The sequence below is a fragment of the Oscarella lobularis genome, chromosome 5 (genome assembly GCF_947507565.1).
Source record: "Oscarella lobularis chromosome 5, ooOscLobu1.1, whole genome shotgun sequence".
Taxonomy (NCBI): domain Eukaryota; kingdom Metazoa; phylum Porifera; class Homoscleromorpha; order Homosclerophorida; family Oscarellidae; genus Oscarella; species Oscarella lobularis.
The window spans coordinates 1,701,114-1,724,543 of record NC_089179.1 but is presented as its reverse complement, the minus strand read 5'-3'; the positions used below and the strand labels follow the sequence as shown (position 1 = coordinate 1,724,543).

The 23,430-nt window shown below is 48.9% G+C and overlaps 9 protein-coding genes and 1 long non-coding RNA gene across 14 annotated transcripts; 7 read left to right on the top strand and 3 right to left on the bottom strand.

The window, feature by feature from the left end:
- Nucleotides 1-2,431, top strand: LOC136187745 (dynein regulatory complex subunit 2-like). Its single transcript, XM_065975420.1, has 15 exons — nucleotides 1-161; nucleotides 214-295; nucleotides 345-465; nucleotides 522-571; nucleotides 623-707; nucleotides 767-905; nucleotides 966-1,040; nucleotides 1,102-1,224; nucleotides 1,287-1,505; nucleotides 1,560-1,619; nucleotides 1,672-1,764; nucleotides 1,821-1,871; nucleotides 1,927-2,020; nucleotides 2,085-2,157; nucleotides 2,207-2,431. The coding sequence occupies exons 1-15, from the start codon at nucleotides 33-35 to the stop codon at nucleotides 2,295-2,297; spliced, it is 1,485 nt and encodes a 494-aa protein (XP_065831492.1). The 5' UTR covers nucleotides 1-32; the 3' UTR covers nucleotides 2,298-2,431.
- Nucleotides 2,292-4,321, bottom strand: LOC136187743 (switch-associated protein 70-like). Its single transcript, XM_065975419.1, has 2 exons — nucleotides 3,035-4,321; nucleotides 2,292-2,974 (listed from the first exon to the last, which is right to left on the bottom strand). The coding sequence occupies exons 1-2, from the start codon at nucleotides 4,250-4,252 to the stop codon at nucleotides 2,429-2,431; spliced, it is 1,764 nt and encodes a 587-aa protein (XP_065831491.1). The 5' UTR covers nucleotides 4,253-4,321; the 3' UTR covers nucleotides 2,292-2,428.
- Nucleotides 4,322-4,748: 427 nt separating this feature from the next.
- Nucleotides 4,749-8,360, top strand: LOC136187742 (SH3 and PX domain-containing protein 2A-like). The gene is made up of 16 exons (XM_065975418.1): nucleotides 4,749-4,936; nucleotides 4,992-5,072; nucleotides 5,137-5,212; nucleotides 5,272-5,348; nucleotides 5,407-5,489; nucleotides 5,553-5,587; nucleotides 5,650-5,805; nucleotides 5,936-6,040; nucleotides 6,108-6,231; nucleotides 6,290-6,386; nucleotides 6,440-6,695; nucleotides 6,745-6,864; nucleotides 6,922-7,050; nucleotides 7,117-7,307; nucleotides 7,357-7,418; nucleotides 7,470-8,360. Exons 1-16 carry the CDS (start codon nucleotides 4,850-4,852, stop codon nucleotides 8,308-8,310), a joined length of 2,520 nt encoding a protein of 839 aa, XP_065831490.1. The 5' UTR covers nucleotides 4,749-4,849; the 3' UTR covers nucleotides 8,311-8,360.
- On the bottom strand, nucleotides 7,454-10,129 carry LOC136187749 (uncharacterized). The gene is made up of 2 exons (XR_010669989.1): nucleotides 8,362-10,129; nucleotides 7,454-8,312 (listed from the first exon to the last, which is right to left on the bottom strand). It is a non-coding gene; the product is annotated as an uncharacterized lncRNA (long non-coding RNA).
- Nucleotides 8,904-11,644, top strand: LOC136187747 (coiled-coil domain-containing protein 42 homolog). Its single transcript, XM_065975422.1, has 12 exons — nucleotides 8,904-9,693; nucleotides 9,752-9,857; nucleotides 9,919-10,109; nucleotides 10,487-10,551; nucleotides 10,604-10,653; nucleotides 10,705-10,761; nucleotides 10,814-10,888; nucleotides 10,948-10,983; nucleotides 11,041-11,093; nucleotides 11,147-11,215; nucleotides 11,263-11,359; nucleotides 11,416-11,644. Exons 1-12 carry the CDS (start codon nucleotides 9,638-9,640, stop codon nucleotides 11,527-11,529), a joined length of 969 nt encoding a protein of 322 aa, XP_065831494.1. The 5' UTR covers nucleotides 8,904-9,637; the 3' UTR covers nucleotides 11,530-11,644.
- LOC136187746 (ADP-ribosylarginine hydrolase Tri1-like) lies at nucleotides 11,529-13,376 on the bottom strand. Its single transcript, XM_065975421.1, has 8 exons — nucleotides 13,171-13,376; nucleotides 12,979-13,083; nucleotides 12,646-12,908; nucleotides 12,470-12,593; nucleotides 12,267-12,413; nucleotides 11,987-12,206; nucleotides 11,814-11,928; nucleotides 11,529-11,748 (listed from the first exon to the last, which is right to left on the bottom strand). Exons 1-8 carry the CDS (start codon nucleotides 13,351-13,353, stop codon nucleotides 11,595-11,597), a joined length of 1,311 nt encoding a protein of 436 aa, XP_065831493.1. The 5' UTR covers nucleotides 13,354-13,376; the 3' UTR covers nucleotides 11,529-11,594.
- Nucleotides 12,899-14,709, top strand: LOC136187748 (uncharacterized). The gene is made up of 6 exons (XM_065975424.1): nucleotides 12,899-13,599; nucleotides 13,651-13,680; nucleotides 13,741-13,868; nucleotides 13,970-14,258; nucleotides 14,332-14,452; nucleotides 14,513-14,709. Exons 1-6 carry the CDS (start codon nucleotides 13,407-13,409, stop codon nucleotides 14,622-14,624), a joined length of 873 nt encoding a protein of 290 aa, XP_065831496.1. The 5' UTR covers nucleotides 12,899-13,406; the 3' UTR covers nucleotides 14,625-14,709.
- A 68-nt stretch (nucleotides 14,710-14,777) lies between these two features.
- LOC136186980 (probable acyl-CoA dehydrogenase 6) lies at nucleotides 14,778-16,134 on the top strand. Its single transcript, XM_065974474.1, has one exon. The coding sequence runs from the start codon at nucleotides 14,789-14,791 to the stop codon at nucleotides 16,022-16,024; it is 1,236 nt and encodes a 411-aa protein (XP_065830546.1). The 5' UTR covers nucleotides 14,778-14,788; the 3' UTR covers nucleotides 16,025-16,134.
- LOC136186982 (cilia- and flagella-associated protein 119-like) lies at nucleotides 16,065-18,101 on the top strand. Its single transcript, XM_065974476.1, has 12 exons — nucleotides 16,065-16,102; nucleotides 16,150-16,181; nucleotides 16,233-16,298; nucleotides 16,345-16,433; nucleotides 16,504-16,584; nucleotides 16,634-16,704; nucleotides 16,765-16,835; nucleotides 16,888-16,933; nucleotides 16,984-17,038; nucleotides 17,099-17,148; nucleotides 17,202-17,348; nucleotides 17,400-18,101. The coding sequence occupies exons 1-12, from the start codon at nucleotides 16,091-16,093 to the stop codon at nucleotides 17,520-17,522; spliced, it is 843 nt and encodes a 280-aa protein (XP_065830548.1). The 5' UTR covers nucleotides 16,065-16,090; the 3' UTR covers nucleotides 17,523-18,101.
- Nucleotides 18,102-20,111: 2,010 nt separating this feature from the next.
- Nucleotides 20,112-23,066, top strand: LOC136186981 (uncharacterized). Of its 5 annotated transcripts, none has more exons than XR_010669808.1 (9): nucleotides 20,112-20,197; nucleotides 20,284-20,446; nucleotides 20,514-20,667; nucleotides 20,721-20,942; nucleotides 20,990-21,735; nucleotides 21,791-21,956; nucleotides 22,005-22,520; nucleotides 22,572-22,690; nucleotides 22,742-23,066. XR_010669808.1 is itself a non-coding variant. In XM_065974475.1 (5 exons), the coding sequence occupies exons 2-5, from the start codon at nucleotides 20,307-20,309 to the stop codon at nucleotides 21,701-21,703; spliced, it is 1,230 nt and encodes a 409-aa protein (XP_065830547.1). In that variant the 5' UTR covers nucleotides 20,112-20,197; nucleotides 20,284-20,306; the 3' UTR covers nucleotides 21,704-21,974. The 5 variants fall into 5 exon arrangements, 1 of the variants encoding a protein (XP_065830547.1); XR_010669807.1 differs by having other exon boundaries at nucleotides 20,990-21,785; nucleotides 21,836-21,956; XR_010669809.1 differs by having other exon boundaries at nucleotides 20,990-21,956; nucleotides 22,005-22,302; nucleotides 22,469-22,520.
- The last annotated feature ends 364 nt before the right edge of the window (nucleotides 23,067-23,430 follow it).

Below are 23,430 nucleotides of genomic sequence, written 5' to 3'. Positions count from 1 at the left end.
CGCATGTTGCTCGTGACGACGAAACAGACGCGATGCCGAAAGCAAAGAATAAACTCGCGAATATGACCGAAGAACAGCGCAGGCAGCATCTCGAACAGAAGATGCTTGCCGAAGAGGAAGAGCGACGCAAGAAAGAGGAGCTTCTAAATCAGTTTCTCAAGGCGAGCCAAAAGAAAGCGAATTCCGTCGTTCAAGCAACAGCGATCGCTCTAGGATAAACTAGCGAAGGAAGAGAAGGCAACCAAGTTCAATTTGATGAAAATACAGAACCAGTGGCGTACGCTGATGCGAAAAGGTGAGCGTTTTCGGCGAAGGTTTCGATCGCGAAGCGAATCGCGCTCTAGCCAAGGCGGACGAACTGAAAAAGGAAATCGACGTGCTTAGTCAGACGTTCGAACGCATTGTCGATCGTAAGAACGCCATCATTCGCTCCCTGGCTAAGGATCTCGGCGAAGCGGAAGAACAGTAAAGGAGACGGGAAGGGGCCCCCGTTTCTTCCTCTTACAGGTTATCGAATGTAGGTTTCAAATGGCGTTGAGGAGTCATCTCGAAAAGTTGGAGTCGCTCAAAGGTACGGAATCTGCAATCAAATCGTATTTATTAAAAAATTGATTTTTTCTAGATCTGCAGAAGAGTCGACTTGCTAGCCTTGAAAAAGAGTTTCAAGCCGAATTGGCGGCACTGCGATCTGAGTTTGACACAGAGAGGTCAATTAGCGTTTATTTCCTTTCTTCTTCTCATTGAAGTTTTCTGTCTACTGCTTCAGAAATTCTTTGATCGAGAAACACAAGAGCGAGACGTCCGATCTGCAGGACATCATGTTTGCCATGGAACAGGAGCATCAAGAGAAGGAATTGGACGCCAAGCAAGAGTACCAGAGCATCCGAGATGAAATCAAGAACAAGGCGAGTGGACGCAAACCGATCTATTTATTTATTTATTTACGCAAGAGAACGAAATTTCAGAACGTGGAAGAGAGGCACGCGTTGAGAATTCAACTCGAAGGACAAACGGAAGATCTGTGGAAGCAGATACGCGAGGTTTGTTCGCGAAGAGAAGAGAGACACGCAGTTTTTTGGCGAACGAAGAATCCTTCTTCAGCAAATGAAGCAGTACAAAGAAACGACTGCAGAGCGAGCTTCTCTGTTTCGAAAGCTGAAAGCAAAAGACGAGCAGAGTGCCATGGAGATCAAACAACAAATGAGAAAGTTGCAGAGAATTCAGGCAAGGAGACTACATCAGAAACGAAATACCATATGAGATTTTTTTCTTTCTTTTTTTCTTAGGATCAGACGGCTGCGTTGAAGGCAAAGATGAGTGCAAGCGCTCGCGACAACGACGAACGAATCAAGGCGTTGAAGAGCGAAAAGGAAGCAATTTTGACGCACTTCCAGGAGCTCAAGGGCCAGATGAACCGGTTTCGCGAAGCGGAAAGGGAACGATTGACTCAGCTCACGGTGCACAGCGACTCCGCTATCAAGGAACTGAAACGAAAGGAAGCGAAGGTAAATGACAACGCGGAATCGCCCTGGGGGGCGCGGAGGGAAAATAGATTTTAGGCGGAAAGAATATTGAAGCTGTGCGAAATGAGTCGTAAAATGGAAACGGAGGAAGAGAAAGCAAGTCGCGGTGAAGCTTCGACTGATTATTCTAATGACGGTTACTTTTCAGGTATTGCCTTTCTATGCGTCATCACTGACTAATGACGAGGAAGGGGAAGTGGCGGCGGCTGTCGCCGAGCCTGTGGCTGAAGCCATGGCCTCAGTGAGTCACCGCTTTTTATTTTGATTACATTACCTCTGTTTTTTTTTACCGCGTAGGCTGCTGGAGAATATGGGCCATTGGAGAACTTCTGGAAACGATATAACAAGGTACGAAAGGCGTGGGGATCGATCAATAACGACGACTATTGAATTGTTTTGAAAGATTTTCCTTGATAAATTGGCTCTTGATAAGGAAAAGCAAACGTTGTTGGAAGAGAATCAGCAGTTGAGGATTGTTCTGAAGCAATATCTTGATGGTGAGTAGAGCTCTAGAGAAAGTGTCAGTGTATGATTCTCACGCGTTCGGAACGCTTCCTCCAGGAATTTCCGTAAATGACGAGATTATGAGTAAGAATAACCCGCTGTTTGTGGTCAACCACCGAACCAATGCCATGTGAGAAAAAACGGAAATCCTTTAGTCGCTTTTTATTCATTTTGTATAGGCTACCGGTATCAGTTGCTGATCCTCGAGTGAAAAGACCAGCTCAGCATTGCGTCGTGGAAGCAGCGCACGTGGTCAAGCACACCTTATGAAGACACCGAGGTTTGTATCAAAGAACTAAGGCAACTAGAATCAGACTATTTGCACACCGGGGGGGTCCAAAGCGTACAGCAGAGCACGGAAAGATCAAGTTAGCATTAATTAATAAGTTACAATGTCGTTTTCAGAGTGACTCATCGTGGCCTGCGGCAGCGTCGGCGACGACAGTAGAGCCATTCTCCTCCTCTTCTGCCTTTCGTATCTCCACATTTTCAACATCTGGACGAGGCTCAGAAGTGCTGCTTTGGCTCGAAACGGAGCCAACCGAAGAGATAGCCGGCGACTTGGACAACTTCCTCTCCTCCCACAACGGATCAGGGATGGAATCCTTGGGAAAGGCTCCCATACCGCGATGGGTCACAAGGCCGCCTTTGGGTCCAATCAGTCGAGCCAGACCAGGTGAAATCTTCACTTCGTATTTGGGCGGTTTGGGCGGATTTTCGCCGCGAGCCAACGCCTGTTTGTAGAGCTCCTCGGCCCGTCGTCGTTCTTCCTCCGCCTTTTCGTACTTCTCTCGTTCGAGTTGCAACAGACGCATGAACTCCTCGTTCTGCTGCTGCATCTCGTCCAATTTTCGTTTCTCGTCTTCGAGCTCCTGACGCTGTTGCTCGTGCAATCCTTCGAGCTCCTGACGTCGTCGCAATTCCTCGCCAAGCAATTCCTCCTTACTCTGCAAGAACACATATATAAATAATTCAAATTCAATTTTCGTATCAGGTATCCCCTTTACTTTCTTTTCGCGCTCTTCTTCCATTTTGAGCGCGCGCTCTCTTTCCAGTTCCTCGAGGTGTTTTCTCTGCTGAACCTCCGCTTCCAATCGACGTTGCATTTCCTCCTGTAGCCACTCCTGTTCCTGACGTACGCGCGTCTCCGCCTCCTCGCGCGCCTGTCGCTCGCGCTCGAGCTCGCGTCGCTGCTGCTCGTTCGTCTCCTGAATGCGCTGCATCTCCATGCGCCTCTCTTCGCGCACGCGCCGACGTTCCTGCATTTCCTGCCGCCGAATCGATCCTTTTTCCGGTCGATGACTAATGACGCGTCGCAACGAGGCGAGCCACTCCTGCTTCGTTCGCTGATCGCTCGCGCACAGTTCGTACTTCCGCCCATCGACACCGTCAGTCAGAAGAAGCCGGTATTTGTGCTGCGTCTTCTCGGCAATCGGTTCGACGATCGAACGATCGGTAAGACGAACGCAGCCCTTTTTCTCCATCCGCTCGCGCGAAACGTAATAGGTCAACGACGTCATATCGAGAACGAACCAGCGCTCCTTCCACGTGTGTCGCGCGTGGCCTTTCTTCGTCATATAGCCCTTCTTCACGACGTCGCGCACGATTTCGTCGAGCAAATCGTCGAGAACCTCCACGTAGACGCTCGCTTCGACATCGTGCGCGTAATCGCGCTCCATCGCGACGACCAAGTCCCAAAAAGCGACGCGATTTCGATCGTCGTCATCGGCGTCATCGCGCTTCGCTCGCTTCATGCCGAGGGCTTCGGCGAACTTCCGCAGAAGCGCGTCCGCTTCGCCGACGTCCAACGCGAGTCGTTGCTCGTCGTCGAGCCGATTGAAGATGAACCAGATTTTTCGCAGGTCGTCGAGCGAGAAAATCGACGTCGAACGATCGCGCGCTTCGCGCGCGAAGACCTTGTCCCAGAGAACGGCGCGGAAGCGAGCCAAGTCCACGTGAGCGATTTCGCCTAGCAAATCGGCTTCGATGTAGAGAACGAATTCGGCGAACGACAAGTCGTTCTTCTCCTTTTCGTACTCCTTTAGGCACTTCTCGTTGAATCGGACGTCGAGTGCGTCACCGACGTTGAGACAGAGAACGGCAAGTGTCGACTTGGGAACGCGTTGCGCGTCATTGGGGCCCGTGCACGAATTCGGCGAAAGGCCGCCGAGTTGAGCGAAGCACTGGTGAAGACAGTTCGATTCGAAATAGCTGAATACTACCATGACGCCTCCTCCTCGCTCCGATCGACGATTATGCCTTCTGTTGAATTTAATCGGTTGAAGGGGGCGAGGCTTACACATCCGGTTTAGAGGTCAAGATGGCTCATGGCTGACTGGTCTCTCGTCACCTTTGATTGCCGGCTTGTTATAACAGGATTGGTCTAATAAAATATTCCAAGTAGACAGAATGGCATGGGAACTTACACTGAGACTCTGTTGGGAATGGGTCAAGAAAGAAAAAAATTTCAATGTAACTTGTTAGTCCTCACTATTAAGTCATTGTCTCCTTTCACGAGGCGTACAATGCCTACTACACACCTCCTTACTCCCCCCCCCCCCCCCCCCCCCCGCAATATTTTTTTAGGTGCACCTGGCGCGGAGAAGGTCAGGTTTTTTTTGCCTCGAGGAACCTAGACTCCCCGTCTACTTCCTCGCAGGCATGAGATAAAGGTTAATTTTCTCTGCATGCCTGACGTCATGTGGCTCCACCTCCAAGGCAGCGCGTTGACGTCACTCCCGGATTGTTCGCACCCTTTATAAACACGCGCCGCACACACGGTCGCCTCAGTTTCGAAAAGCCTTCCGTCCTCCTGTCGAAACATGCCCGAAAGTCAATTACAACGACGCGTCTCCGACGCGCGAGCGGTGTCGTTCGAGAAACGAGGCAGCGGCATAGCCAAACACTACGTAAAAGACAATAGAGAGCCCCAATCTCGTCGCCGAACCCTGCGCGCTCTCCTAGGTCTACACGGTCCGCGTACAGTGGTCCGACGGCTCGAAGTTGATCGTCTATCGCCGATACAACGACTTTTTCGACATGCACGTAAGAGAAAACCGGTTCTTTTCCGCGCGGACGCCCTTTTATCCCACGCGCGCCCGCCCACTAGGCCGACCTTTTGAAGAAATTCCCCCTCGAGGCCGGCGTCATATCGAAAAAGGAACGCATACTGCCTGAACTGCCCAGTAAGAACCGGTCTCTTTGTGAATGCATTTCTCCTTGTAAACGCCCTCTATTATTGCAGAGAAGATCTACATCGGCCGAAGCCAAGTGCGCAAAGTCGCCGAGAAGCGCCAGGAGGCACTCGATCAATATCTACAGGTTCGCGCGCTCGCGAAATCGAACGCATATGAGCGAATATATTTTCGTGGCCTTTTAGGCTATAACCAAGTTGTCTGACAAAATAGTCGCGTCCCCACCCGTCGAGAGATTCTTCGAAGCCCGTGGCGAGGATCTCAACAGGTGCGCGAATACGCGCCGCGTCTCCGCGCGCGTCGAGCGCGTTTTAAAAATTTTTGATTTTAGATCCAATGCCGGTCCCCGCGTCTCGAAGGACGAGAGTGAGTTCGCTTTCTCGCGCAGCGCGTGTTCTTTGTCTAATACGTACGGGACGTTTTCTTAGCGGACGGCGCCAAGCCCTTCGGACAATTCAGTCAAATCAGCGGTCCGATGCGATTCGAGCACTATCGGGCAATCGGCGGCTACAAGAAACAGAATCGCGAGCAAGTCGATTTGAAAAAGGACAAGGAGTACGAAGTGATACAGAAAGACACAACCGGTATGTAAATGTTGGGCGGCGGCCAGGGCCTGACTGGAGACAGCCTTAGAAACGTCCGTTTAGCGCGTCTATTTTGGGAAACATACCGCAGCTGTTATTAGATTGACTAATGTACGAATGTGTCGTTTAGGTTGGTGGTTGGTAAAATCGGACCAGGGCGAAGGATGGGCGCCGGCGTCGTTTCTCGAACCCGTCGACCACACGGTCGAAGACGACTATCTTCCCAAGTCGAAAAGTAAATATTAGAAGAGGACGACGTCTTTCCGCGAAATGTTTATTCTGACGTCGTTTTTCTTTTTTAGACGAGAGAGTCGTGAGCGTTCGCGAGTACAAGAGCAAGGGCGAGTTCGACGACGAGCTCTCCTTTCCCAAGCACGCCGTCATGAAAGTGATATATAAAACATTGGACGGCTGGTGGTACGTCAGGTGAGAGTAGAAAAAACAACAATATCTAGATGTGAATAGACATTGGATGAATATTTAGATACAATGAGAAGAACGGTTACGTTCCCGCCGCCTATTTGACGACGCTTCGAGAAGATTCCACGTGGATGGACGAAGACGAGGAGGAGGGGAAAGAGGTGATCCTTTTTGTCTCTTTTATGTGGTTTCCTATGTTTTGGTTGTTACTAAGGCTGAGTCGTCGTCGTCGCGAAAACCTTCCGTCCGGCAAAAGTTCTTCGGCGCCCCGCCTCGACGCGAGACGTTGCTCGACGTCAAGGCCGTGCAGAAGCGGCACACGACGACGATGATATCGCCGCTCGCCTTGCAGAAGGCGATGCAGCTCGCCGGCTTGGCTCAGCCGGACGAGCAAAAGAAGCCCGACCTGTCGGGCATCCGAGAAGAGGAGGAAGAGGAGGAAGAAGAAGAGGAGGACAATACCGAAGAGGGTATGAAAAACAGACTCGAATACGTTTGCATAATTCGATTGGTTTCTAGGAGAAGAGGTTGTGGAGTCGGAACCGTATCGAGCTGCGGCCGACTACGCGGCTGAAAGCGAGGAGGAAGTGAGTCTGAAAACGGGGGACATGGTTGACGTCGTGAAAAAGGAAGATAACGGTAGCTTCCAGCTCCCCTACGACGATGACGACGTTATTATATGGCTATTTTTCTAAGGTTGGTGGCTTGTGGTCGTCAATGAACAAACAGAGGGATGGGCACCGGCGACCTATTTAGAGCCCCTAAACGTCCAGCAAGCAGAAAAGACGGATGCCGCCTCGGCTGAGAATCCGTCTTCCGATTCAGGTAATACTAAATGCGTCTGTATTTACATGTGTCTATTTTTTTTCTCATTTGTATTCGCTTACGTAGAGGACGACTACGTCAGCTCGCGCGAATACGTTGCTGAGGATGCGGAGGAGTTGAGCTTTCCCGAAGGGGTCATCATCAAGGTGCTGCACAAGTACATGGACGGCTGGTGGTTTGCCAGCTATAATGGAAAGCGCGGCTACGTTCCGGCGTCGATGCTCGATTCTCTCAAAGGATCGCCGAAGCGCGCCAACGTAAGCCATGCTACTGCAGCTGAATGAACCGCATGATTCGTCTAACTAGATCAATGTACCGGGCCTCGCTCTCAAGCAGGCGTCGATGCGTAATAAGTTTCTGCCCCGCGGGTACGTGATTCCTCTCCTAGGCACTCTCTCTCTAATTAAGTGTCTTTTCAGTGAGAGCATTCTCAACAAGGACAGCCTTTATTCGGCTCTAAATAAAGTGAACCGCGTCCCGATGGCGATCACAGAAGAGGTGGAAGACACGGCAAGCAGCAATCCGTCGTCGAGACGGCACTCCCTCGTCAATCTGCGACGTCTCAGCCGCACCAGCCCGCAAACGACGGCGACGGAACGTCGCATGCCCAAGATACCGGCTCGTCCGACGTCGCAGCAACTCGAGCGCTGCACCATCACCGTGCGCGGCGCTCTCCAGCAAGTAAGCGAAGGCGTCGTCAAGCCGACGGCCGTTCGGCCGAAGGGCGGTGCCGGCGGTCGACGTCGGTCGGCAAGTCCTCATTACATGGAGCGATTCAAGCCCGTTTCGGATGGGAGTGGCGACGATAGTTCCGGCGGAGAGCCGTCGCCTGGCACCAAGCGACGAAGCCAGAATCTGAGTCCGGACTACGTTCCTGGAAACAGCTATCCGCCTCCCCTTCCGCCGTCGCGTGTCTCCGCTGACACGAATGGGTACAGTGCGACTTGCAATTTGCTACAACAGGATCCTGGGTGCTCTGTGTCGTCGTCGTCGTCGTCGCCGGTGACCATGTTTCAGCACTCGTCGTCGCCGGATGGTGGACGACGCCCGCCTCCTCTGCCCAGGTCGAGGCCGTCTTTGCCAACATCTCGTCCTTTGCTGCCAGCATCTCGTCCGCCAGCAAATATGGGCGCGCATGGACCTCGAAAGAGTTATGCTTTTGAAGGTCAAAGTCTCAATGTAAATGACAGCGGCATGAGACCGAGATCGCATTCACAGGGAAAGGTTGGAACGGAATACAGAGAAGTGTACTATGTCTGACACTGTATGGATGCACATTAGTATTGAATAAATCGTTACGTGTTATTTAACCTTGTTGTACGCATGCGCGTGGAGCTTCGCTTCCACGTCGGCGTCCACGCAGACGACGGCCGCTTTTAGCGCGCGAAGCCGTCTCGATGCCCGCGGTCTCTTCTCTGTAGCTCGCGCGGGTTTTTATGCTTTCTTTGGCCTTCTTTTGATCTTCTAGCTGTTTGATATTTTTCTTTACGCACTACATACTTCTGAGAGCTGTTTTCGTTCTTGTCGAAGAGCGGCTCGCGCTCCTCTCTTGGCCGCCTTTTTTAGCGCTTCCTTCGAGATTCCTTCGCCTTCAGTGCCGCACCGAGTCTACGACGACTTTCCTGCTCACCAAGGCCTACTGTATGTTCAGTTCAGAGTCGACGTCTTCTTTGAAGAGCGGCACTCGTACTGTGATATATATGATGACATGGTAATATTGGCATCAATTCCACATGAAGTTCGAGTCAAGAGGTCAAAGTTGCGAGGACGAAGTAGAGGTTAACTAATTGCATGCCATGTAAATTCGGAGGCAGTTTCGTCTTGATTTGTTGTCGCCGCCGCCACGGTAAGTCTCGGCTGAGTGCAGAACCGCGCTTTTGAGCCTGACGTCATCATTTCCGCGATTTTTGAATTCCAGGAAGTGCGTTGCTTGAACTTCGGTTCAACCTTGGGGCTTCGGGAAGTTCACGGTGTACAAGCATCACAGGCATTTTAGTCCTGTGGCGCAATAAGAAGCGTGCCACTTTTCATCTCCGGCCGAGTTCTTTTTTCGAATTCAGCATAATGAGTCAGTTGAAAGGTCAAGTTCTAGCTTTGAAACGCAAGGGGGAAACAATCCAAGTTTACTGGAAGCAAGGCGCGGTCCTCGGCTTTGGCGGCGATCGCAGTCAGAGTTATACTCTTTGTGTTTATGAGCTCAACGGCTCAGAATTCCCAGCCTACATTCAGACGGGATTCGATGTTCCTCAAAAGCTGACAATCGACAGTCGCCTTCAGTATGGCGTTCAAGAAGGAGTTCTCTTTTTTGTCTATCACGACAAAGAGCAAACTATTTACCAGCACCGTTTCCGCACCAACAGCCTTCAGAAATTGGCTTACGGCGCTAACGAATATTTGAAAACAATGGGTGTTGACCTCTCTTGGGTCGCAGGCGACTACCTGCGAAATATTTAGGCGAAAGTCCTCGGGACCTGGCGTTTGCTTTGTTGTGTTGAATAAATCGTTACGTGTTATTTATTCTCCGTTGTACGCACGCGTGTAACCTTGACGCCGAGCACCCAACGTACCGTACATCTCTTTGTCGAAAATGTCGGCCAATCTCGAAGACTATTTCAAAACTACCTTCCAAGACAAACTTCTCTTGTGCGTTTGCATCGATTTTCTTGGTCGGGGCCCTCCGCAATGGGATCGGTTTGCGTAGGAAAATGCCCGAACGAGAAGAAGATCATTTGACGGCGGCAACTCGTCTTCTAGAGAAACGCAGGGAAATGAACGAAGTCGAGCAAGCACTCAACGCACACAAAGAGGCCAGGAAACGGCTCGAAAGCCGCAAAAAGAAAGATCGCGATCATTCCGTTCCGCCTGTAGGAGTTCCAAATGAAAATGGAGAGTCTTCACCAACGACGCGAGGAGCTCGAACGAAAGGAATACCAGCTGAAGAGCTCCCTACTCAAATTCGACAAGTTTCTCAAGGAGAACGACTCGAAACGCGCGCGAGCTTTGAAAAAGGCGACAGCCGAGCAGGAGCAAAGACGCGCGAAGACAAAAGAAATCGAGACGTAAGTACGGTCGCCGCAGGTGGAGTCGTACCTGTCAGAACCTGTCTATACCGGCCAATATAAGTAATTAGATCAGAAATATTGGCTTAGTTACAATAGGCGATCCTCCTGATTGCGGTCATTGTACTAAAGAATCATTCAGTAGACACCTGCTTGTGATATGCCTAGGCAGAGTTTAGGAAGATGGGATGCCCAAAGGTGTGGCAACGAAATCATGCGTGATGGGAGGGGAAGTAGGGAAAGGTCAACGTTAGCTTCGTTGTGTAAAGGTTCTTACTATAATGGGCTTGTTCCACTTTGCGGGAGACGGCGTTTTGTCTTCTATTATTGCATTCCTTATCGGCAACTTTTTTACCTCTTGGTTCTTTGGATTCCAGATTGCTGAAGAAAACTGAACAGTTGACCGCGCAGCTTGAAAAGCAAAAGAAAAAGCTTCATAAATGTAGACTCGAATTATCTTTGTAACCGTCAGACGATTGTAATGCTTCCTCTAGTATCTGTCTACCATCACTATTTGGATAGAGTCATCGAGTCGGCGGAAGACGTACACCTGTGGAATTGATCTGGGTCACTTCACAAGTCATTGTCTGTTTAGTTTTCTGAGATACGAGAGGTTATTGCACGTCATGATACGCTTGTCATGACACATAGGGTAGCGCAGTGTTTTCACGCAGTGTTTTTGTTTTCTGGATATGTCTCTTTAGGATTTGCTCGTCAATGAGCATGAAAATCAGGATGCCATAGAGTCGGAACGAGCAAGATTGGCGAAATTTACAGAGGCACGTTTTATATACGCAGTACAGTAATAATGTTTTGGGTTATTCGCGAAAAAATCTAGGAGAAGAACAACGAGATACTGAATTACAATAACAGGGTAAGAGGGAGATCATAGTAGAGGCGTGTGCATGATGGCAAAGACGATTGCACCTAGTTGGCTCACCTTCAAACCAAATTAGAGGAGACGAAGAGCAGGGCAGTCAAATGGTTAGTAGACAACAGAGTACAAAAGCCCCTAACTCTATTGAATTGAATTTCAGGGAATCTCAGTGGACACACATTCAAAATACGGCTGCTACAAAGACTCTCGTCCTCGGCCAGATCAACATGTAAGAAAGAGCGTCTAAAAGGCGTTCGGTGGAATTGTGCTTCTTAGGGCGACTCATAACCTCTACGTTCTCGTGAATAAATATCTCGGTAAGAAAGTGGAGAGAGGAGATACAAGCGTTCCCACGCTCGCCCAACTGGACAAGGCACGTGCTCTCGTACTCACCACGCAAGTCTGTTGTGACACCGCCGTCTCTTTTAGATTCAAGTCTGCATTCAAGACCTCACCGAAATCACATCCGAAATTCAAAGACTCGGAACGGCATCGACGTCGCACGGGACGACACCCGGTTTACCCCAAGCGCGCACTGACTAATCAATCACGCAAATTATTTCAAAAAAAAGAGTGTTAGGCAACACATGCAGCAGCCAGCAGAGTAACTAATGTCTATACTTAGTAACGTGTTCAACGGTTCTTCTTTGAACTTTAACCATTTCCTCAAAGCTTTTCACTAGATTCTCGTCACGTGGACCTTCCATGACAGCTTCATAACTGTCGAACATTTTCTTCACATGTTCATCGAACTCTTCTATTCTGAGTATAGAGCAAAAACGAGGACAAGGTACGTGGCTCTCGTTTCTTTGTGTATGTGCACATACGTTTGATATCCCCTTCCGTGTTTATTGACTTTTCTTATAATCTCGCTCATTTCCTTTTCAAGATGTTGGAGTCCTCGCATAGCTTCCTTGTAAGCTTCCGTTGTCGGAGCTAGGTCTAAAATATTGATTGCATAGATACGCTTCATTTGAACGTTATTATTTATTATAGCTACCGTCGCGATTCGAAGTGGGAGGCTTTCCTTCGACGTTCAGACGGGGAACTTGGATGATTTTGGAAAGCGAAACCAATTCGCCAGCCATCAATTCGATGAGAGAACCGAAAGTGATTTTATCTCTCCACGTCTTTGGAATGGCGTCGAGACCATAGAAGGCACCAGCTAGCTGACCATAGATTGCAGCCGTGGTATCGGCATCGTGACCAAGGTTAGCAATCTGGACAGAGAAAGAAGGGGAGTTCTCAAAAGGGACAAAGTACGAAAGGGGAGGGGGCACCAGAAGACAGCCGTCCTTGAAATTATCCGTTTTCCTAAATGCCCAAAGTACGGCTTCCAACGTTTTCACAACGTATCCGGCTCCAACGATCTGAGGCGGTTCTTTTCGAGCGAATGAACCGCCGGCAATCTCGGAAATCTCGCTAACCTAAAACGACTCGACTAAGGAGCACACACACACAAAAAAAGTTCGTTGAAGTAAACCAATTGATTTTCCTCTCTCTGCCAATAGTCTGGATCATCGGGAAATGGCGAATAGTAGGGCGAGAGAAGTTTCTCCTTGTCTTTCTCGCCGCGAAGACACCCGACGAGAAGACCAGCGAAATACCTAGGTGCAAAGAATCCCGTTCCAAGTAATTCTGACGTCATCTCTGCGATACCTGCACGCATCGATTGCCGGTCGGACGTTGTGAGTCACTCGCGAGCTGTCGCCACTGACGTCAATTGCCGCTTGAGGATGCCTGTAAAAGACGAGCGGCACCGCGGCGAGTCGCATGAGCGATCCGTTTCCCGCCGATCGTTCCGACGTTCCGCCGAGGTACGGATTGCCTGACAGTCTGCCTCGTCGATTGAATTGCGTCAGCGCGTGCACAGTCGTGCCGCCAATGTCGAAACAAATGCCAGTCGAGCCAAAGTGACCTTTCTTTAATTATTTAAAAAAGGTAAGCTCGGTTTAATTAATATTTATTTATTTATTTATTTATTTATCTTACATCGTACCACGTCCAGTACCGCTCTGCTTGATCGAAGGGATTGTATCCGCCGCATTCGATGAGACTTTCGGCGAGACACAGAGCCATGCTCGTGTCGTCAGTCCACTACGAATTTTAAAAAATATGGCATGTGGGCGGGGCTCCCTTTGGTTTCTGTTTACATCCGAGCGAGCTAACGACGTTGCAGCGTACCTGGCCGGGATTCAAGTCGAATGCTCCGCCTCCGATCATGTCCGTCAATTCTTCGAAGGCTCCCGGAGACTGGAATTCGACGGCGGTGCCGAGAGCATCGCCCACGGCTAGTCCTACAAGACAGCCGGCGATTCCTTGAAAAATTTCTCCGTCGTCGAACTCCGGAGCGCTTGCTTCGCTCATTTTCCCTTAAGTCTGCTTGCGAGTTCACGTGATATTAGATATATCACGTGGTTATGTCGGCTTTCCATTCATTCACCGGTGGAGCGGCAATGAGTCGGCACAGAAAAGCGAGGTCCTCTTCTCTTACGCCTCGTCGCCTATCTGTTATCTCGACAAAGCGATTGTGCCGTTCGTCGCCCGGACTCGATGTTTCTCGCTGGTCGACTCAAACGAGGCCTAAATACACTCCAAGAACGACTCTTAGTAGTACGAAAAAAATATTGTGACAAATATCTACGTTGCATCGTTTCCTTTTAGGACAAAATCGCGATCTTGCCAAGGAAACACGTACGTCACGTGGGAGAGCCCCCTCCCCCTCGCTCATAAAAATCTAAACGATTTTTGCAGAGAAATGGAAGGCCAAGTATTACAAGAAGGCCAAAGAGGTCAAGAGCGTTTACGGCGAAATGATTCGACAGCAATTTCAAATTTCAAAGTATCGATTTCAAGTTTCAAACTGTCGATTGCAAATGAACGTAAGTAAGCACTTTAATTGACGAGAGTTTTATTTTCACAATTATTTTATACCTAATTAATTAATTAATTCCTTTGAATGATTGACATTTGTTTGCCGTAGCGTCTAAAGCAGAATTTAGACGGCTTTAATCAGGCGTACGATGCTCAAGTAGCCGTCGACGATGTCGAGAATACGTTTTTCAGTGAAGAGTCTCGATTTATAACGTCACTAGTGGCACTAAGAGACGAAGCTTCTGAGTTGGAATGTACCGCGATTGAGGAGAAGAAGAAGAAGAAGCTGTCGTTTAGTGATCAAGGCAAACCGGATGATGATGATGTGACGGAGAGTGCTTGTGAAACGGCAAATGACGTGGTCAATCCTGAGGAGGAGTCGGACAACGACGGATGGGGTATGTATGGTCTCATTTGCTAAGAGTATTTAATGTCATAATAATTAATTAATTAATGAAGTCTATTACACAGAAACTGAAACTGATCCGGAAGAAGAAGAAGAGCCTGAAAATCAATCGGTGAAGTCGGCTCAGAGAAGGTCACAGAGGCGAACCCAGAAGATATTGTCATACAAAGAGCCGTCTCTACAAAGGTGGAGTCGACTCGAAGAAATACAGTAGTGGAGCAGTTGCTAGTGAGAGGATGCTTTTAGGAAAATGCGTCAGGGCGATCAGGTCTATTGGAAGACGAAAACGTCATGGACGCCCGCACCTAGTAATGTCACAGTCAGACGCACCCCGTTTCAAAGTCTAGAGAACGCATAAACAGAAACTATACGTATACATATATACAAAATTTATATTTACATTTTCTGTTATTCGTATTATTGGGTTAGTGCAATCAAATAGGATGAGCATCTCTGCCTTAATCTCTGCTGCCAGTGTGTACAAGTCCGGGTCTTTGTTCAGCCTCCCGTACAGGCGTCATCATGTTGTTCTCGCGACACCTTCTTCGCCGCGGCCCGCCGCGTCGTCTCGTCTCGTCATCGTTCGCCGTCGACCTCAAAGACGAAGCCGTCTTCACGGAAGAGCACGAATCGATGCGCAAATCCCTGCGCCAAATCATCGACCAGCACATCAACCCGCACGTCGACGAATGGGAATCGGCGCACGCCTTTCCCGCGCACGATCTCTTCAAGCGTCTCGGCGACGCCGGCTTTCTCGGCGTCACGAAACCGCTCGCCTACGGCGGTCTCGGTCTCGACTACACGTACAGCGTCGCCGTCGCCGAAGAACTCGGTCGCATTCGCTGCGGCGCCGTTCCCATGGCAATCGGCGTTCAAACGGACATGGCGACGCCGGCGCTAGCGCGCTTCGGTAGCGACGAATTACGTCGGCAATTTCTCGCGCCGGCCATAGCCGGGACCGCTGTCACTTGCGTGGGCGTGACCGAAACGGGTGCCGGCTCCGACGTGGCGAGCATTCGCACGACGGCGCGTGTGTCCGGCGACGAGTTGGTGATCAACGGCGGAAAGATGTGGACGACGAACGGCGCGCAGGCCGATTGGATGTGCTTGCTCGCGATAACAAGCGACGGCGCGCCGCATCGCAACAAGTCGCTCATCTGTCTGCCGATGGACGCGCGCGGCATAACGATTAGTCGAAAGATCAGCAAGCTCGGCATGCATGCGTCCGATTCGACGGAGAGCGCGTTCGACGACGTGCGCGTGCCGCGCTCTTATGTGATCGGCGAACTCGGCAAGGGGTTCCAATATCAAATGGTGCAGTTTCAGGAGGAGCGCATGTTCGCCGTCGCCTCCGTCATCGACGCTTTGGATAAGGCAATTGATGATACGATTGAGTATGCGAGACAGCGCAAGGCGTTCGGACGATCCGTGCTCGACAATCAGGTTGTTCACTTTCGATTGGCCGAACTGAAGACGGAAGTCGAAGCGTTGCGAAGTCTGCTCTATCGAACCGTCGGTCTGTACGTGAAAGGCATTGACGTGACGACACTGGCGTCTATGGGGAAATTGAAAGCCGGTCGTCTTGCGCGCGAATTGACCGATGCGTGTTTGCAGTATTGGGGTGGAATGGGGTACAGTGCTGAGGTGGATATCAGTCGCATTTTTCGTGATATGAGGGTGCTCTCCATCGGCGGTGGGACGGATGAGGTCATGCTTGGAATCATATGCAAGGCTATGAAAACGTTGCCTTCGAATTAATTATGAGCAACTTATTTGTTTTTTCGACGTTTTTTGCATAGCGCGAGTTAGCGTTGTCTAGGCAGCATGCCAGTTGAGGTGAGATGTCGTTTCTTTGCTTTTTCCACGTAGATATTCTTATGTAGGTGAATAGAAAAGGGGGTTCTATACTTATCTGGTAAGAGAGACGTGATAATTTGCTTACGAAACGACGGGGGCCTCCTTTTAGGGCCGATCTCACGGCAGAGCATCTAATTCGCTTGGAGCAATGCCATTCGGCTGAAGAAAAGACGAGGTAAGAGGAATAAACGAGACGAAAGATCGAAACCGAGCTGTTCTAGTGCGATCGCTGATATATTCGACTTGAAGAGCTTCGATGACGATCTGAAGTCGGAAATCGTCGTAGATCTGTACTTTTATGCACTACAATATCCTTTCGACGCAGAAGAAACGCCAAAAGCACATAAAAAATCGCTTTTTCTTGACTCTTCGTTCTACATTTGCTGAGGAAATGAAATTCAGTAGAGAACAGACATCAGCCTTTTTTTCAATCGTCAAAGCGACTCATCACAAGTGCATAGGTAGGACAGCCGTGAGAGCGTCATAATGAGCAACATTGTGTTTCTATAGAAACTCCATTTGATAATATGCAGGCGACATTTGATTTTTTCAAGGAGCTCGTTCTATGTCACAGTGTTAGGGTAATTACGGAGATACAGTAGTTGAAATAGTTTTTTTTTTCTACCGCGTGGCGCGCACAGAGGCCGCCGTACAGCGTGGGTCTCTTCAACCCGGATCAAGTACAGAAAGTAATGGACTACGTCCTTCGAACGTGAGATAGTCCTGTTTTGTGCTATGTCTTTGGTCTAATGTCTGACTTGAAGATATTTTAAGCATTTCAAGATGTACAAGTTTGCTTTTACTCCGAAGGTACACTGCGTTTTTTTTGCAAAGGAAATAAGCTAATGTTTTATATGCAGGTTCGCCTTGATTTGTCTTTCAAGTATATTGGAATACCGGAAACCCCATTACCAGGCATGAATTTCATAGCCATCAATGTATTAGAAAGAGTCATAACCCTGTATTTCAATACAGAATCTGAAGCAGTAGAAGACAAAGATGGTGAACAAGCAGTGGAAGAGCCAGTACGTTATAAGGCTCTCTTCCGATGAGTTTCTGTGTCATTTCATTACATCAGGATGCTGAAGGGCCTGAGAGTCCACAGAGGTCCGGATCAGCTGGAGAACGACTTCCATCTGAAGGTGAGAATGACGACGATATGCCTGAAGGCATGCACGAATTGCGGAGCCTCGTTGAATTGACGGTCACAGAGCAGATTCAACAGGTACCTGGATTTCTCAAAATAGAATCGGTAATGCAGGGTATTGCGATTTAGCTAAGATTGGCAGTCGACGAAAAGATAAAAACGCAAGACAAGAAATTGGCAGAGAAACTGTCAGCCGTGGAAGGAGCTTCTGCCTTGTCAGGCAAAGCTCCGGGTAAACAGAAAAAGAAATAAATAAATAAACAGTTGCCACCTTATAGAGGATGTATTAAATAGCCTTGAACGATTAAGTAGAGATTGTCCGTGACGGCACACGTGCCGTCGACTCTCCCGGCGGATACACAGTCAATGCACCAATTTGTTTGGCTCATTTGCTTTCTAGCTGCCTTTTGCAAGGCAGACTTCAACGTCAAGGACTACGGTGCTAAAGGGGATGGTCATGCAAAGGACACGGATGCCATTCGCAAGGCATTCGAAGCCTGTGGCTGGTGCAGACACTTAGTTCTCAATTATAGTAGTGTATCACTAATAGAGGCTGTACATGTATTATCAAAACGCCGTTGTCTTCTCAAAGGGCTGGCGGCGGGACGGTGTTACGGGACGGTGTTATTTCCCCAACTCGGAATCTATCTGACCGGCGCTTTCAATATTTCGAGCAACACGACAATGATGATTGAGAAAAATGCAACCGTATTGGGCAACAAAGACTGTCCACTCATTCAGCCCTTACCAGTGAGAACAGACCAAAACCTCGGCGAGAAAAAATAAATAAAAATTATCGATTAATTAAATTAAATTATCGTTCGATCTCAAGGCGAGAGCATTCTCGTTGCGCACAAGCAACGCGCCGGCGCTGAGGCGAAGTCTACTTCTCTTCATGAAGGCTCTCCGACGCGCGAAGGAGCGTTGTTGCACGATTCGCGTCTCTGCGTCATCTACTAGCCAGACCCTCTCTCCCCCCGGATGTTAGGGGTAACATCCGTGGGAGAGAGGCCTCATCGAAGCACGCCGTCACGTTCGTTCTTCTCGCGCTGTGCGTTTGGCACTGCCTATTCGCCTTCCCTGCCTTCACGGAGTCGCGGGATTTCCCAGGAACTCAGGATCGTGATCAGTACCTAGTAACTACACGCACTCAACCGGACTGAACTGCCCGGAACCAACATGCCTGATGATAATGTCTCTGCTGCTACTATTGTGTACTTTGATTACGATCCATTTTTTGGCCCTCTGGTGTGCAATGACACGAATGATCATTATGCCACGAATACTATCCATGATGCGTACATGTATGACACGTATGTTGACGATCAGTATCATGATATAAGGCCGCTCGAGGACTCAGGCCCCCGGTATGCGAAGCTCTCTGCTGCAGAAAGCGCTCTTTTTTTCATCTTTTTCTTGCTTATCATTACGGGTAACCTGACTGTCATGATCTGGCGTTGCAGGAAACGCCGCGCAGAAGAGCGTAACAGCATCCCTTCTCTACTCGTCATAAATTTGGCAGCTGCAGACCTCCTACTTGGAATCCAACTGGTTATTTTTCTCTATCTGCACAGCTGGTCTTGCTCAGTTCTAGGTTCACGGAACGACGTCAAGCTTATGACGTCGCTTTGCTACATATCCGGAGTAATGGAAAGTACGAGTGTACTCCTTTCTGGCATGATTACTGGTACTATTGCTTTCTACTACGCAAATGTGGTGTTTGGAAAAAGATGCTGCTGCTGCGTAACACGCAGATGCGTAATCATTTTTCTTTCAATTGGTTGGATTGTTGCTCTTGGGCTTGGAGTAGGAGCAACATTGTTTTCAGGTTACGAACAATTCTCTGAAAACAGATCTATTGCTCCGTTTTACATTGTAACGCCCCAACCAATCTACGTTCAGGGAAATTCGACTGATGATTTGATTTCAACAAATGCTACAATTTCTACTGTGTTATTTCAAAGCTGCGTTCCAATCACTTCGTTTCTAAGCGACATGGGCACAGTTTCATCCTTTCAACATAAAAATAGAACGAAGCTACCCTCTCTAGCTGAAACTATTACAGGGTGTGTGTTTGGGATTGACCTTCTTCTCGTTGGAACGGCGGCGGGAATTTACATCACAATAGCACATAAACTGAGACGATCAAAAGCATTAGCTGTTTCAAATCATGTGGGAGGACTTGGTTTTCGTCTAATTGCTATTGCCTTTGTCACTCTCTTTGGCTGGGTTGCTTTTGTTATAATGTTTTTCGTGACTGGCGCCACCTACTTTGAGCACTTGCTACCGCTAGCTATTGTAGCATTATGTAATCCTCTTACATTCACGTTGGCCTCAGCACCGTTCTGCAAAACAGTCAAAAACTTAAAAAGGAGAACTTTGTTTAAACTGAATCGGCCTGTTCTAATAGAAGACATTACTGATGATGAAGAGCGTCTTATTGCCACACAATCACCTTCAGATGGAAGCACAAAAGACTTACCTTCTCTAGCTTAAACTGTCTGAATCCACTACTCAAATGTCTGTGTTTCTTTACTCCCTGGCTGTTTTATAACAACCACTTTGTCATCTAGACCTTTCCCAATAAAGGATATCTGCTTGTCCGAAGGAGATTAAGCCTTAATTAATGCGATGAGAAAAAGGCTTGACCTTGATCCGTCATGTGCATAGCGTACGTGGTATAATCTTCTTTTCACAGATCACGTGAATTTTCTATACATAATAGAAATAGAGTTTCTTTACTCATTTGAGTAGAAAGAAACAAATGAAAGGAAAGGAGGACTCTGGTGAGTATGTCACCCGCTGCCGCCAATTGCACGTTGTCTCGTGGTTCATCAGATCATTTCAAACAAGAAACGATTCTCCCGACATACTACTGGTGATCCAGTCGACTGCAAATTTAAAAGTGCTGAAGCTCCTTCGCACCGGTAACAACAAAGCACGTTTCTACTTGATTGATTGATTGATTGGATGACCGTCTCGGTCGGCACGTGTGCCTTTGGACCCCGTATAGCTGGGGGCGGAGGCGGACACACAATGCACCAATTTGTGTGGTTCTTTTGCTTCCTAGCTGCCTTTTGCAAGGCAGACTTCAACGTCAAGGTCTACGGTGCTAAAGGAGACGGTCATACGAAGGACACGGACGCCGTTCGCAAAGCATTCGAAGCCTGTGGCCGGTGCAGACACTTAGTTCTCAATTATAGCACTAGTAGGAGTTGTATTATCGTCTTCTCATTCTCAAAGGGCTGGCGGCGGGACAGTGTTATTTCCCCAACCCGGAATCTATCTGACCGGCGCTTTCAATATTTCGAGCAACACGACAATGATGATCGAGGAAAATGCAACCGTTTTGGGCAGCGTGGACAGCAAAGACTATCCACTCATTCAGCCCTTACCAGTGAGACCAGACCAAAACCTCGACGAGAAAAAATAAATAAAAATTATTTATAGTGGTACGGAGGCGGCAGCGATTATCAGGGAAGCGGCGATTTGATCTATCAGTCTCTCGTTCACTCGTGGGGAGCTAGTTTCATACGAATAACCGGTAGCGGAATCATCGACGGTCAGGGATCGCCCTGGTGGAACTGCTGGCGACACGATCGCAAAGCGTCACCATGCAACGGCATCTCACGTCCCCATCTAATCAATCTCATAGGAGGAGATAATGTACAGGTAAGTGGAAAAGTTCTATTGAAACACTCTACGAATCATCTTTCTAGATTTCTGATATAACGATACGTAATTCGCCGAGTTGGACGCTGCACCTGTCGAACCTGTCGAACGTCCACGTGGTCAACATAACAATCAAGAATCCATCCGACGCGCCGAACGCCGACGGCGTCGACGTCGATTGCAGTCGCGACGTTCTCGTCGAAGCGTCGACTCTCGACGTCGGCGACGACGCGCTGTGCGTCAAATCGGGCAAGGACTGGTTCGGCCGAACGTTCGGCTATCCGTCGACGAATGTGACGTTTCGCAATAACGTCGTCTATCACGGTCACGGCGTGACGATCGGATCGGAGACGAGTGCCGGCGTGCGCGACGTGACGTTCGAGAATATCGTCATGGAGGGGACGGCGAATGGGATTCGGATGAAAAGCGAGCGGGGTCGCGGGGGGCTCGTTCGGGGCGTCGTCTATCGAAATGTTTCGATGAAGGGCGTGGGAACGTGCGTCTTTGTCACGTTGAATTATCATTCGGATTTGCCGAAGACGAATGCCACGGCGACGCCTCGATTCGACGATATTCTTGTTGAGGGTTTGGTGGCTAAGGATTGCGGTGTCGGATTCAGTTTGGATGGTCTTCCCGAGTCTGTCATCGAGGGGCTCAAGTTTGTGAATGTGGACGTGAAGGCAAAGAAAATGATGGAGAAATGTGATCACGTCGATGGATCGTGTACACACTGCTCCTATTGCCCTCCGTGCATTCATTGACCAGACCACACAGGCCGACGTCACTTTCATCTGTAGGTACTGTATCAAGTTCAAGTCACTTACTTATGTGATAACCATCCACGTTAGTTTCACCTAATTATAGAGTTGCATCTTTCAAGTTTTACTGCACAGTGTTACCAACGTTTATTGACGACTACGTGGCCCAAGAGAACGCACGAATTGATAGGCACAATGAAAAGGTGGCACGGGGTCCGTTACAGGATCTATTTTCAGCTGAACACTAAAAGAGCTGGTATAAAAATCACTGCAGCTGCTTATAATTTTATTGCTTTATCTCTAGGTGATGATGTTGTGAAGTGTACTTGGACGATCATCTGTAACGAGTTGTCCGGCCATTCATTTTGATGAACAGCAGCCCGCGCCACCAACGCGTTACGTCGACGAGTTCCCGTACAGCGATCAAAACCACGAGGCCGTTCTGCTCTTCTCTCCTCGCTCGCGATTCCTAACTCGTCCCCAGATGGAAACGGGAAGCAACGAATCCAACTATGGAGCTGGTACGCGCGGCTTCGGGTCCGTTTCGTTTCTCGCGACCATTTGGCGCAAGGGCGAAGCAAAGTGTCGCCTCCACGCACGAGGTTAATACCAGCTAGCCCACCCTACCTTTATATTCGTCCAGCCGGTAAAGTTCGTCTGCAACGCGGACCAGTCGTGCGTTTGATGACAGCATAGATAGAAGGCTGAATCGTGACGCGAACACCGCGCGGACCTCGTCTCTTTCCCTCTTCCTAATTGTCAGCGCAGGTGTATGAGCCAGATCGGGGATTTCTCGCGGATGCCGCGAAGCCAGCGCCTGGTGAGAAAATAGCGAAGAGGCTAATACATTTGTATTATTATTTCACACCAGAGGATTCATTGGGCTGTGCGTCGTTTGAGAAGGAGCAACGATATAACCTGCAGGCGGATTGGCATTTTGAATTGTAGAAAATATGGTGTGATTTGTCCGGAGTTTCATAATAACCACTGGTATGCGTGAAAAAATAGATAATTATATTTTGGTTCATCCTTGCTTGTTAGGTCTCGCTATTGTTGGAATTTCATTGAGTTCTGGTATTGGTGGCTGCGCAGGCGCTATCATTATTGCGAAGAAGAGAATGTACTAGTAGTGGAAACGCTTTTTATAGTCTTAGATGAAAGGGTGCGGGAGGAAGGCATGTGGTGCATGTGTAGTAGGCGCATAACATGACTTGCACGCCTTATTTCCCAGACGCGCTAGGCAGACTGTAGTTAGGTTAGATAGGCTAGTTAGGGCGCCGGCGGGGTGGTGCACCCCCGCGTGCGCTGCCGCCGTCATGGAGAAAAGGATAGGGTATAAACATTTTATTTCAATACAAATGAAAAAACGAACAGACTTTTCCCTCTTTTTGCGCGGGCAGTTTTTGATAACGGGGTCTTGCCCAGGACCCCGGAAGAGCAGTTTTTGTTGACGGGTCTTGCTCAGGACCCCATGGATGCACTTTTTGTTGTGGAGGTCGTGCCCAGGACCCCCACATTCTTATCTACAAAGAAAGCGGATTAGGAGGAGGAGGAGGAGGAAAGCTGCCAACGCATTACCCACTTGTGGATGGCAAACACCAGCCGTCTCCTGCCACAAATGCGTGCCTGCAGTATTGTATACAGGCTTCCTTTTGCTGTAGGCGTCCTCCCAAAGAGACTACCAATAAGGATAGTAGCCTCAAAGGGCGCACGCCATGAAAATTGGGCAG